The 12,383-nt window shown below is 46.8% G+C and overlaps 1 protein-coding gene across 1 annotated transcript; it reads left to right on the forward strand.

The window, feature by feature from the left end:
• Positions 1-1,381: 1,381 nt before the first annotated feature.
• setd3 (SET domain containing 3, actin histidine methyltransferase) lies at positions 1,382-12,023 on the forward strand. The gene is made up of 9 exons (XM_031580570.2): positions 1,382-1,801; positions 2,506-2,564; positions 3,268-3,382; positions 4,806-4,880; positions 6,260-6,426; positions 8,205-8,290; positions 9,215-9,375; positions 9,854-10,331; positions 12,007-12,023. The coding sequence occupies exons 1-9, from the start codon at positions 1,382-1,384 to the stop codon at positions 12,021-12,023; spliced, it is 1,578 nt and encodes a 525-aa protein (XP_031436430.2).
• The last annotated feature ends 360 nt before the right edge of the window (positions 12,024-12,383 follow it).

Genomic DNA, 12,383 nt, shown 5'->3' on the forward strand with positions numbered 1-12,383 from the left:
ATCGTGATTAAAAGTTTGTTTTCTTCTCAAGACTAAATCTTATAAATTAACGAGTAATCACTTCAGACAGCGTGTATTTTAGACACTGTTGTTTAATTGTATTTTTTTCGTGCTCTCTCGCCGTCATACAAGGAATATATGCGAGACACAATGGTGCCCCTCGACGGTAAATCGTAAGAATTGTCCCCTGAAGCAATTCGAATCACCTCAGTCAGCCCACCGTCTTCAACTATGTTGATGGGCCGACAGTCACCGGCAACCTAAACTGCTACAGCATTGGTAACCTTTTCACGGACTGGTCTAGTTAATTTCCTAGAGAAGTCGTGGAGTGTGGGTTGGCGACCATCTAACCTGGGACTGCTTTCTGTCGGGTGCTTTGCATTAAGGTGATAACTTAAAGACGAGCTGCTTCTGTAATAGCTACATTCAGCTTGACAAATGCTACATACAACTTTAGTTTTGTCGATTGTTCTGTCATTTTGCCTCTTAAACAGAAACTTTCCGCCCAACAATCCCTCAGCTCTCTCTATCTTCAACTACCGTCTCGGTCTCTTCTATCTAACTGACTTGCAGACACGCGGCAGTTTCGTGCCATGGGTCAACGCGCACCGGAAGTAAACAAAGTTGCGTTAACTGCGTTCAAATATTTTATTGCATTAATCTCGGCCACAATAATCTCATAGAATAACGTGTTAACTTTGACAGCCCTAAAATAAATAAATTACACGCACACTACGCAACAGAACATGCATTAGTTTTAATCGATGAAAAAATTATTTCATCGAGGAAATTCTTAATGATCAATTAATCGATTGTCGATTAATTATGCCCATCCCTAGTGTGTGTGTGTGTGTGTGTGTGTGTGTGTGTGTGTGTGTGTGTGTGTGTGTGTGTGTGTGTGTGTGTGTGTGTGTGTGTGTGTGTGTGTGTGTGTGTGTGTGTGTGTGTGTCAATGGATAAGTAGGGGTGGCAACTCGCGTGCGCACATGCGTTTGTTGTGCTTGCATCCCTTATATTTATATATACTGGGTTGCCCCCTGAGTTGGCCTTCTGTATAAGCCCATTTAAACCCATGCAAATAAACAGTTCCTAATCACATACAATAGAGGATAAGCAGCCTTAAGTCTTTGGACTGCCATCAACTCTGCCTGTGGAAAGCACCCGTTAGTCCAGCCCATCATCTTAATGCTGTATGGTTGGAGTTACTCACATGACGGGTGGATTGCTCTTTTCTGATGTTTTTAAGGAGCTGGGTGTTTTCAGCATTTTGTTTTTAAACAGGTTCTATAAAAAGGAATCACTTTTCCATTTACAGTGGGCAGGAACAACACAGGTGGACATAATGGTTCTTGAGTGTTGAGGAACCACACAGGTGGACATAATGGTTCTAGGGTGTGGAGGAACCACACAGGTGGACATGATGGTTCTACGGGGTGGAGGAACCACACAGGTGGACATGATGGTTCTAGGGGGTGGAGGAACCACACAGGTGGACATGATGGTTCTAGGGTGTGGAGGAACCAGACAGGTGGACATGATGGTTCTAGGGTGTGGAGGAACCACACAGGTGGACATGATGGTTCTAGGGGGTGGAGGAACCACACAGGTGGACATGATGGTTCTAGGGTGTGGAGGAACCACACAGGTGGACATGATGGTTCTAGGGGGTGGAGGAACCACACAGGTGGACATGATGGTTCTAGGGGGTGGAGGAACCACACAGGTGGACATGATGGTTCTAGGGTGTGGAGGAACCACACAGGTGGACATGATGGTTCTAGGGGGTGGAGGCGAGTCCTGCGTGTTGCATCTGTCTCACTATCCAGGTTATTTTTAGGACTCGCTTTACATGCTGAGAAAAAGGGGGCTACTAGAGGCTGCATTAGAGCAGGTCATTTTCTCTCTCTCTTTCCTTCTCCCTCCCTCTCCCCCTCTCTATTCCTTATTTTCTTCCTCACCTTCTCCCCCTATATTTCCCCCTCTCTCTCCCCCTTATCTCTTTCTATCTTTCCTTAACTCTTTCTATCTCTGTTCTTCTCTCCCCCATTCTATCTCTCTCTCTTTTCTTCCTTAAGAGTGTCTCCTTCCTTCGGTGTGACACGCAGTGCAAATGAGCCCTCGGAGGGGGTGCGTCTGTGGCTTTAAATGTAGATTTCGGTGGCACCGGCGGCTCTCTGTCAGCCAAATTGATGAAGCAGATTTATGACGGCTGCTGGGCACAACAAATTAAGCTGACAGTGATGTATGGGGGGCTAATGCCACCATGATCCCAGCGAAGCTCCGCTGGACGCTCGCCACGCCACCACCCTCTTGTTAGGATCTGTTAGGCAGCCGCATAATGAAATTCCTCCGACTGATTTGAGTTTTTTTTTTTTTTCGCTCTCTCTCTTTTCTCTTTATTACGCCATCTCTGCTTCTCCTCTCTCTATCTTCACTTCTCCTCTTTTCTTCTTCATGCCATCTCTCTCTCTCTCTTTTTCTGTTCCTCACCTTCCCTCCCCTTAGACTCATCCCAATGCCAGCAAGCTGCCCTTGAAGGACGCCTTCACCTTCGACGACTACAGGTTGGTGAGAACACTGTTTTTATAGGGCCACGTGCGTCCTGAAAGCCTAACCCATCATTTTTGGTGTTTGTGTGGAGGGGGAATTGCCTCTAAAAAGTGCAAAAATGTTGCCACTGTCGAAACGGGTCCCTCAAAACGGGGCGTTTGTTCTCATTGTTCTTTCATTAGCGTTGAATTATCTTTGAGGGAATAATTTATAGTGAGTGTGCTTTCATGTGCGTCTGCTGGAGTGTGATGCAAGCCTGCGCCCCCTCTGGGTAACGTGGGTTGGAATACATACAGCAGCTCGCTGCCATCACTGCTCTCGCTGCCATCACTGCTCTCACTGCTGCAGCACTCTCCGCTCTGGCCTCAAACCCTTGAAGAGGGAAATGGGAATGTGCATAAATGATCAATAACACGCCATTCTTTGATTGACCTCTAAATACAGTAAAGACATTAAAAACAACTAACAACTATAAAAGTATAAAAACAAAAACAACTAACAACCATAAAAATAATGGCCACTTTGTTGAGACATTTACCTCTATTGTGTGACTGGTTGGCAAATGAGGACACCAACATTCTGTCATATGAAAAAGAAATACAGATTAAGATAGCATAGTTTAGAGTCAGTGATCTCCCTATTGCTTTGATGTTTAAATGTCAGTTGTCTGGCTTGGTGCCAAGCGTTAGTAACGTGTTTGACCTCTGTTGGTGTCAGGTGGGCCGTTTCCTCGGTGATGACCCGACAAAACCAGATCCCCACGGAGGATGGCAGTCGGGTCACCTTGGCTCTGATCCCGCTCTGGGACATGTGCAACCACACCAACGGCCTGGTGAGTCCAGCATGCCTTACACACACACACACACACACACACACACACACACACACACACACAGAGCTACCTACATCATCCTATGTCCAACCACACCAGTGGCTTGGTGAGTCCAGCCAATTGAGTGTGCCTTAAGTAAATAACTGCGTTATGATGTTAACTGGACGTCGTCTCAGTCAGTGGCACAATGGCTGTCCATCTTTGTCTGATGCCATCCCTGGCAAAGACCCTCACAGCTCAATCAGCGCATCTTCCCATGCCCTTCTGAGGCTCAGCGTGTTGGTCTGGCCCAATATCCCTCTGGCTAAACAAGACCGAATGGTACAGCAAAGCTTCCTGCAGCAGACAAACTCTCTCAAACACAGAAACATGGCCATCCACACACACCTACTGTCAAACACACAAAGGCTTCTGTCACACATCATACAGATCCTATGTACTGCATTGGGGAGAACTACAAGAGGATGTCATGTTTCAGTCAGACAACATGCCTGAACCGTTACTTCAGTGGACATATCCTTGACGTTTAAAAACACTGCCTGAGTTCACCAACAGACACACACAGTGTTGAAATATCTGTATATTAACTGGTGTATGGATTTTAGTAATTGTGCGTGTGCTCACATACACACACACACACACACACACACAGGCGCACACACTCTCATACACACACACACACACACACACACACAGGCGCGCACACTCTCACACACACACACACACACACACACACACACACGTGCGCGCACAGAGTGAGAGACATGATTGTGTGGAAATAATGGTTTGAGACCAAAATAAGGAGAAATTCTGCAGACAAGTGTGGCTTCCTCCAGTCGATTACTCCTGGATCTCGAGGGATCGTTTGCATTTATTTCCACCATTTGTTTGATTGCTTAGTGGTCATTGTCACAGAGCAATATATTGTCTTCCTCCTACATGCGTGCAAAATGCATTTACATCCGAAATGAAATCTGTTTCGCGAAACAGCTGAGAGTCTGAGAAAGAGAAGTCATTAAGTGCCTTAATGAAATGAGATTGCATGTAGTCCCTAGGTTTATGTTTAATACAAATGTAGTGTCGTACCCTCACATTTTTCATCATAGATTTCTTGACAAGTGCTTTTTCATTTTCCTAATTTCGTTTAATTTATAAAATTGTTCTGTAACTCTGTGGGTATGGCTCTTAATATCCATTAGGCGTTAAATTATACATTTAAACAAATAAGTCTTTGCTTTATTTATTTTGGTAATGGTTTTTCTTTGGGTTGTTTTTCTCCTCTTAACTGCAAGCTGTGTAGCAAGCAGCGTGTTTCTGTTGTAGAGTAAAACCTCATAGCCTACTGTGCTGAAACTAATCATGCTGCTTTTGCACCATGAAGCAATTTAGATTTTGTTCCCCCACTTTTTCAACCCTTTTACAGATTACCACTGGTTACAATCTAGAGGATGACCGCTGTGAGTGTGTTGCCCTGCAAGATTACAAAGAGAACCAACAGGTAAGTGGCAATTGCATCACTATTTTATATATTATATATTTAAATGTCACTCTTATTAAGCCTATTAGCCTCCCACGTCCACTTGAATGCATTTCAGTACAGACTCACTTATGTTTTCATATGTGTCCACCCAGAAAACAACCCCCAGCGCCCCCTAACACACACCCCCACACACACACACAAACACACACCCCCACACACACACACAAACACACCCCCCACACACACACACACACACACAAACACACCCCGTTGTCCTCCCCCTCTCTTGCATTCTGTACACGAGCTTGAGAGTGGCGTTTATCAGCCGAGCCGGCTTCTCCGTGCCCGTGGGTAATATCAGCGTGCAGGCATTCAGATCAGCCGCGGGGAGAGACATAGGAGACTCTCCTCTCCTCTCCTCTCCTCTCCCTCCTCTCCTCTCCTCTGACAGGCCCAGGTAGTCAGTCCCTCTGCCCAGAATGGGAATTATTTGATAAGATTTGGGGAGACAGGCGCTGGAGAGTGGTGGGGGGTGAGGGGGAGGCCGTGTGGGGACTGGACCCTCTCCTCTCGTCTCCTCTCCTCCGTCTCTTCCCTCCCTCCTCCTCCTCTCTGCCGCAGTCGTTTGATCCCTGATTCTGCCTTCAGATTTTGTGGCGGGACGGAAACGCTTCTGAGTACAGGGCTGAGCTGAACCACTCCTCTTTCCTCTCTCTCTCTCTCTCTCTCTCCCCAACATCTGCTCTTCATCTCCTCTCTCTCTCTTTCCCACTCTCTCTTTCTCTCTAGCCCTCTCTCTCCCTCCATCCCCCAACCCCACCCCACCATTCTGCTATCTGTAAATGTAGTGTGTGTAATATACAGGAGTAGGACGTGACTGGTGTGTGGAGGAGTAATGTGTGTGTGTGTGTGTGTGTGTGTGTGTGTGGGAGGGGTAAAGGTAGGGTGAGGTGTCTGCCCTGATGGCCCTTCAGGTGTCTGCCAGCCTCCAGGCCTGGCACAGCTAGCAATCAGTCTTCATTCCCTCTTTTTGGTATTATACACCATAGGTGAAGCAGCCATTATGGTCAGATGAGCCGGAAGTAAAGCCCACATCAGGGTTAGGGTTAGGCTCTTCTGTTCCTCTTACAGCAAGTCTTAAAGCGGCAGAAGCAGGCAAACAAAGTCCAAAAGGAGAAACCGGCTGCTTCATTAAGCGCTGCCATGACTGTTTCTGACAGGGCTGTTCCACTTGGCACCGTGCACAGTGAGAATGCTGAAACTGAACAGTAGTGAGATTTATCAGTGACTCACTACATGAAACGCAGACAGTAATTCTTTGGAATCAGAAATGCCTGTACTGTGTCTGCCTCTATTGTCATACCTACGGACTCCTCCTCTCCCTCGCTTCCTCTCAGATCTACATCTTCTACGGAACGCGCTCCAACGCAGAGTTTGTCATCCATAACGGCTTCTTCTTCGAGGACAACGCCCACGACAGGGTGAAGATCAAGCTGGGCGTCAGCAAGAGCGAGCGGCTTTACGCCATGAAGGCCGAGGTGCTGGCCAGGGCCGGCATTCCCTCGTAAGTCTTGCCCACGATCCTCTCTGTCTGCTGTAGGTAGCCGTCAACTCTACTGGGTTGGGCCATATAAGGGCCACATCTGCCTTTGACACTGTATAGATTTATTAAATAGCACATGTCACTCACCCAGCGGTGTGACTTATCGTCATAATTATAATCATCAACTTGTGCATGTGTATATCATAAGAACAAGCACAATTCAATAAAATCACAGTGTATCAGTAAAACTGAATAGGCAAGCACAAAAAAGAAAATAAATGGTTTAATGAAAGATGTGAAATGCTGCTTTTCACCTTGTCTTTGGGTGCCGAGCCTGTGCATGGTTTAGTTTAGAATGGACTGGGCACTGTGTTATAGGACAGTGTTGAAAGTATTCTAGCCATAAGGAGCAGTGCATGGTTTGGTGTGGTATGGAGTGGGCGCTGTGTTATTGGACAGTGTTGAAAGTATGCTAGTTGATAATAATAGAGAGAAATACTGCGATCTTTTTTTCCGGCAGTTGAGGATGAAGCGCCCCTGTCCCTGTGCGCTCACAAGCACTGTGACATTCTCCCGGTGAGAGGAGAGCCTCATCATTTTATCATTACCCTAATCAAACACAGCACTCTCCCTCTGACATTTTTAATAAGCCGCTTTTAATCTCTTATTGATTGTATTCTAAATTCCACGCTATAATTAAATTAGATGGCGGAGTCGTCCCTCTTTTTGTCATCTTTCTTGTGTGGCAGGTTTAGCAGATAGAGTGGTGGGTTGAAGGCCTTTTTTTACCTGTGAAGTCTTTACAGTGTCAGTGAATCTGAGAGAGACCTCGGCAGGAACAATCAGCTGTGTGCTTCATGGATTAGATCGGCTTCTTTAATGATCGTACTGCCAAGATGGTGGAATTTGCATTCATTAGAGTACGGTACCGAAACCAGCACGCTCTCAATATAAAAACCGTGTAAGATGCAAGCACACACACAGCACAGCATGGCTTTATCTGTCTTTGTCGGAGAGTTCAGGGTTAAACCCTCTCACAGATTCACACTTTTATAAAGGGCTTGAGCGAGAGGGGGGGGGGGTGTGGAGAGTAATTAAATTATGGGGCTGCGAAAGCTCTGTAATGCATTTTGTAGTGCAATATTGCCGGCCTGTCTGTCACTCTGATCAATACAGCGAAACGCATGAAAATATTGCCCTTCTTAAATTCCCCTCAGCCTTGACAGCAGGGAAGAGGAGGAGGAGGAGGGGTGGTCCAGTATGAAGCATAGGTGTCTGTCTGTGTGCCTTTCTCTCTCCCTAAAGCGTGCGATAAGACGGGATGGGTATGTGTGTGTGTGTGCACGTGGCTGATCTGCCTCAGTAATTAAAGAGTAAATTATAAATGATTGAGCGTGTTTTTAAAAATGCATTGGGTTCACTGGCTTCTTTTCACTTTAGATCAATCAGTTGTCAAGCGGTGGGTTTTGCGGGCAGAGGGGGTGTTTGGGGGGGGGGGGGCTAAAACGCCTGGCTGCCATTAGCACCTCTCTGCTGGTCCTGTCGGAGATAATTTAACTGCAATAAATATTTCTTTGAGGGAGGGGGCAGAGAAAGGGTGTGTATGTGGGGTGGGGGTGTTGTTGTTGCGCTAGCAGGTCATGGTGCCCAGAAGGCCAAGGCCAGGAGTGACATTGCCAGGGAGAAAATGGGATGTAATGAGGATAGTGTGTGTGTGTGTGTGTGTGTGTGTGTGGTGTTGGGTTGTGGTGCGTCGCTGTGTTTTGTGTGTGTTTACCTTTGGCTCTGTCCCTCCACAGGTCCAGCATCTTTGCCCTGCACTGCAGCGACCCCCCCATCTCCGCTCAGCTCCTGGCCTTCCTGCGTGTCTTCTGCATGACTGAAGGTACACACACACACACACACACACACACACACACACACACACACACACACACACACACACACACACACACACACATAGTGAACGAGCGAGCGAGGCCTCTCACACGCGGAGCTCCCCGTGGCTTCCTCCAGGCCTCCCTGCCATGAAACGCGAGTCGGGAAGACATGTTCTACCAACGACTCCTACAACACTCTGAGGGGCAGGACACACACACACACACACACCAGCCGTCCCAGAGGTGTTTAATTGATCAAGACAGTCCCGCAGTTGTGACGAAGGAGCGATCCTGAGCGCGTGAAATATTCATCTGCGCACGCACAGGAAGGACCCGTGTCATAAATCCCAGGAAGCAAGGGGCCGTGTCCTCTGGCAAGACCTCTTAAGGCGGAGCCATATATTATTCAGACTTTGTATGTTAATTTTTTAAAACCACCGCAGCCCTTCTAGTCGGGGGGTCCCTCTGTGCTCCTCTGCATCTCTCTCTCTCTCTCTCTCTGTCTGTCTATCCCTCCTTCCTCTCTTTCTCTTTACTACAATGTCCCTCTTGCCTTTTCTCTCGATCCTCCCCATCTCTATCCCCCTCTCTCTTCTCTCTCCCTTTCCCTATCATTCCTTTCTCTCTCCATCTCTATTTATCTGTCATCTCTCTCTCTCTCTCTCTCTCTCTGTCTCTCTTCCTCTCCCCATCTCTCTCTGTGTCTCTCCTCTTAACAGATCTGACAGGACGCTGTGCCGTGCTCACATTAAGCACTCATTCCCAGCTCCTTTCATCTCCTCTCTGCTCCTGTAATCAGACCTTACATAATCTCAGCCCATCAAACCGCTGGCTCCCCTGCTATCTCTAATGGGAGAGGGGTATGGGTGTGTATGTGGGTGTATACATTTCATCGTGTGTGTGTGTGTGTGTGTGTGTGTGATTTGCAGAGGAGCTGAAGGACTATCTGGTGGGTGAGCATGCCATCAATAAGATCTTCACACTGGGCAACACGGAGTTCCCTGTCAGCTGGGACAACGAGATCAAGCTGTGGACCTTCCTGGAGACCCGCGCCTCTCTGTTGCTCAAGACCTACAAAACCACCTCTGAGGTGAGTGTGTGTGTGTGTGTGTGTGTGTGTGTGTGGAAAAAGGGCAGACCTTCCCTCCTAATGTCCTAAATTCCTGTTCAGACTTCCTCTAGCTATTAGACACATCAGACATGCTCTACGAACTTCGTCAAATTCTCAAGCACACCACAATTCTCAAGTCCACTTTTCCTATACTCTCTCAAGTTCTCAAACACACCAGAGTTCATACACATCTAGAACCCCCAAGCCTATTTTTTCAACTCCCAGGTGCTCCTTCTAAGCAACAATGCTTTGCACATTTTGCACCACTGTTAGCCGGTGTTACACATACCTAACTAAGTTGCCTTCAAGGTCATGAACAACCAAATTTGCTAAAGTTTTCTGTAATAACTGAGGTTGTAACTGGATCTTTGTGTGTGTGTGTGTGTGTGTGTGCGTGTGTGTGTGTGTGTGCGTGTGTGTGTGTGTGTGTGTGTGTGCGCGCGCGCCGGGCGTGCAGGAGGACCGCACCATGCTGGAGAAGCCAGACCTGTCTCTGCACTCTCGCACGGCCATCAAGCTGCGCCTGGCGGAGAAGGAGATCCTGGAGCGGGCGGCGTCCAGCGGGCGGGCCAAGCGGCTGCACTTCCAGCAGCAGCTGGACGAGGGCGCTGCGCTGCCCCTCTACGAGGAGAGCGACATCGCCCTGCTGGAGAATGCCGACGCCAAGCTGCCCATCATCCTCCGCAAGCTTGAGGAGGAGGAGGAGGATGATGATGAGGAGAGGAGCGCAGAAAAGGAGCTCAAGATGGCGCAGGGAGATGCAATAGGGGTGCCACTCCTCAACGGCGAGCGCAAGCCGACTGTGGGCCCAGACCCCATGTCACAGCTGGAGGAGAAGGAAAAGGGGGAGAAGGGAGAGCTGGAGGAGAAGGAGAAGGGAGAGCTGGAGGAGAAGGAGAAGGGAGAGCTGGAGGAGAAGGAGGAGAAGGAGAAGGGAGAGCTGGAGGAGAAGGAGAAGGGAGAGCTGGAGGAGAAGGAGGAGAAGGAGAAGGGAGAGCTGGAGGAGAAGGAGAAGGGAGAGCTGGAGGAGAAGAAGGAGAAGGGAGAGCTGGAGGAGAAGGAGAAGGGAGAGCTTGAGGAGAAGGAGAGGGAAGAGCTGGAGGAGAAGGAGAGAGGGATACAGAAGGAGGAAGAGAAGAAGAAGGAGGAAGAAGAGGAGGTGAAGGACATGAGTGTGGGCTCGCAACAGGAGGAGAACTCGAGTGATATGAGAACTGGTGATGAGTCCAAAGAGAACGCAGACTAGAATCCTCATGCCTGTAGAGCAATATACACACACACACTGCAGTTTTATTTATTTTTCTTTTTATGTTACTTTAAATGTCTCACAGGAAAACTAAGGCTAATTAAAACAGAAGTGGCTATTTAACTTTAGCAATTAAAAAAAAAAGTTTCAATTGTCAGTTTGACTTTTTGTTTTTGTTTAGGCTTTAGTTTTTTTTATTTTATTTGTTTTTTTATATAGATGTGTTCAACAAGCAGCATCTTAAGCAACCAGCATGTCCGTGCACCCTTCTTGCAGTTGGTGAAAGTCATTTTTTCTTAAAAGGGTGTTTCGTGCCCTCCTGGCTCTGGTGTGTTCTTTATTGAAGTTTCAACCCATGGATTATCCTGGGTTACAACTCGTTAAACTTAAGACACATTTCAATGTGAAGCTTTTTGATTGGTTACTAAACACTCGCTGGCTTAAAAACAATAACAAACAGTAGATACGATTTCTGTAGTCACTTGGGAACTTTTTGTTTTGTACCGATTTCCCCCCCCCACATCCTCTCATTTTCACCCTAGCTGGTGCAAGCCAAGGGCCTAGTTTTTGTTTTCCTAGCCAACGCCAGCTATGAATATGGATGTTTTCTATCTTTAGATTCCAGTCACTGCCTCTTACACTGGATCCAGTGTACTGACTGACTGACTAAGACATACTAACGCTTTAGAAAAAAGACCCAGAATGGTCCGGAAGTATTGACTTGCACTTTTCTTTTTGTGGAAACAATCAGCGTTATGGCACTAAGATTAATCTGTTTCGTTTTTTTATGAGTCCTTTGTGATGTGCAAGGGCCACATTTAATTTAAGACAGAGTATGTTAATGTAATGAGGCTTACTACGAACTTACATGCTTGTCTCTAATGAATGTAAGTCATTTGAGCCACAACGCATCCCTAGGATGTTTTCACCTTCGTCGTCGTGGGTAACGTCACTCATTGGACTAGCAGTTTGTCACTATGACACTGGGACAAAAAAAAGTGACCCTTTTTTTTTTTTTTTTCTCTCTGATGGCTCAATTCAATATGCCAAGTCACCATGTGTCAATCTGTGATACTTTTTGTTCAACTTTTTGTACCTTCAATGTTTTCATTGAATGTTTTTGTTTGTTTATATTTTTCTGTTTCTTTTAAAGCCTTAAGAGAGTTATCTATGTTACAGACAGGAGAGACAGAAGGTGACTCGGTTCACTGCAGAAGTGTCCATTCTGTGTTTGGCATTCGTTTCCTCCAATCAGGAGGCAATCGCAGACCCAGAATGTCTAGGCAGTGTTCATGTATATCTCACGATGAATGGAATATCACTGGCTTCATGTGTGTTATTTTGCTGTGCCGTGCCCCCTGCAGACATCAAGAGCTTTTAGCTCAGGAGTTCCTCTGCTACTTTCAACGTTATTGTGGAACGCTGTCTAACTTTGTCACCAGGTCCGTGCCCGGCCTGATATTAAAAGTATTTTTAAATTTGAGCAACGTTTAGTATAAAGAATGTTTATAATAAATACCTGACACCATACCAGTGACTAACAAGACTAACTGCCTGTGCTCATTCTACGGACACGGATGGACACCTCTCCTTGCAATACTCTTGAATGATCTTGCTGCTTTGTATATATGTTTATAGCAACTGAGAGCCTGTCTACTGCTTGTGGCGTGTACTGCTGCCAGCCATTAAGCATAGCTATCTAGCGCCAGAGGAGTCCGCAATGGATTATCTTTTAACATGC

Source organism: Clupea harengus, chromosome 14 (assembly GCF_900700415.2).
Source record: "Clupea harengus chromosome 14, Ch_v2.0.2, whole genome shotgun sequence".
NCBI classification, from domain to species: domain Eukaryota; kingdom Metazoa; phylum Chordata; class Actinopteri; order Clupeiformes; family Clupeidae; genus Clupea; species Clupea harengus.

Excerpts from the sequence above, each read along its gene's own strand:
- setd3 (XM_031580570.2), top strand. The coding sequence starts at position 1,382 with ATGGTTCTAGGGTGTGGAGGAACCACACAGGTGGACATGATGGTTCTA. Across the intron at positions 4,881-6,259 it reads ATTACAAAGAGAACCAACAG|ATCTACATCTTCTACGGAAC; the intron begins GTAAGTGGCAAT and ends GCTTCCTCTCAG. Across the intron at positions 6,427-8,204 it reads GCCAGGGCCGGCATTCCCTC|GTCCAGCATCTTTGCCCTGC; the intron begins GTAAGTCTTGCC and ends GTCCCTCCACAG.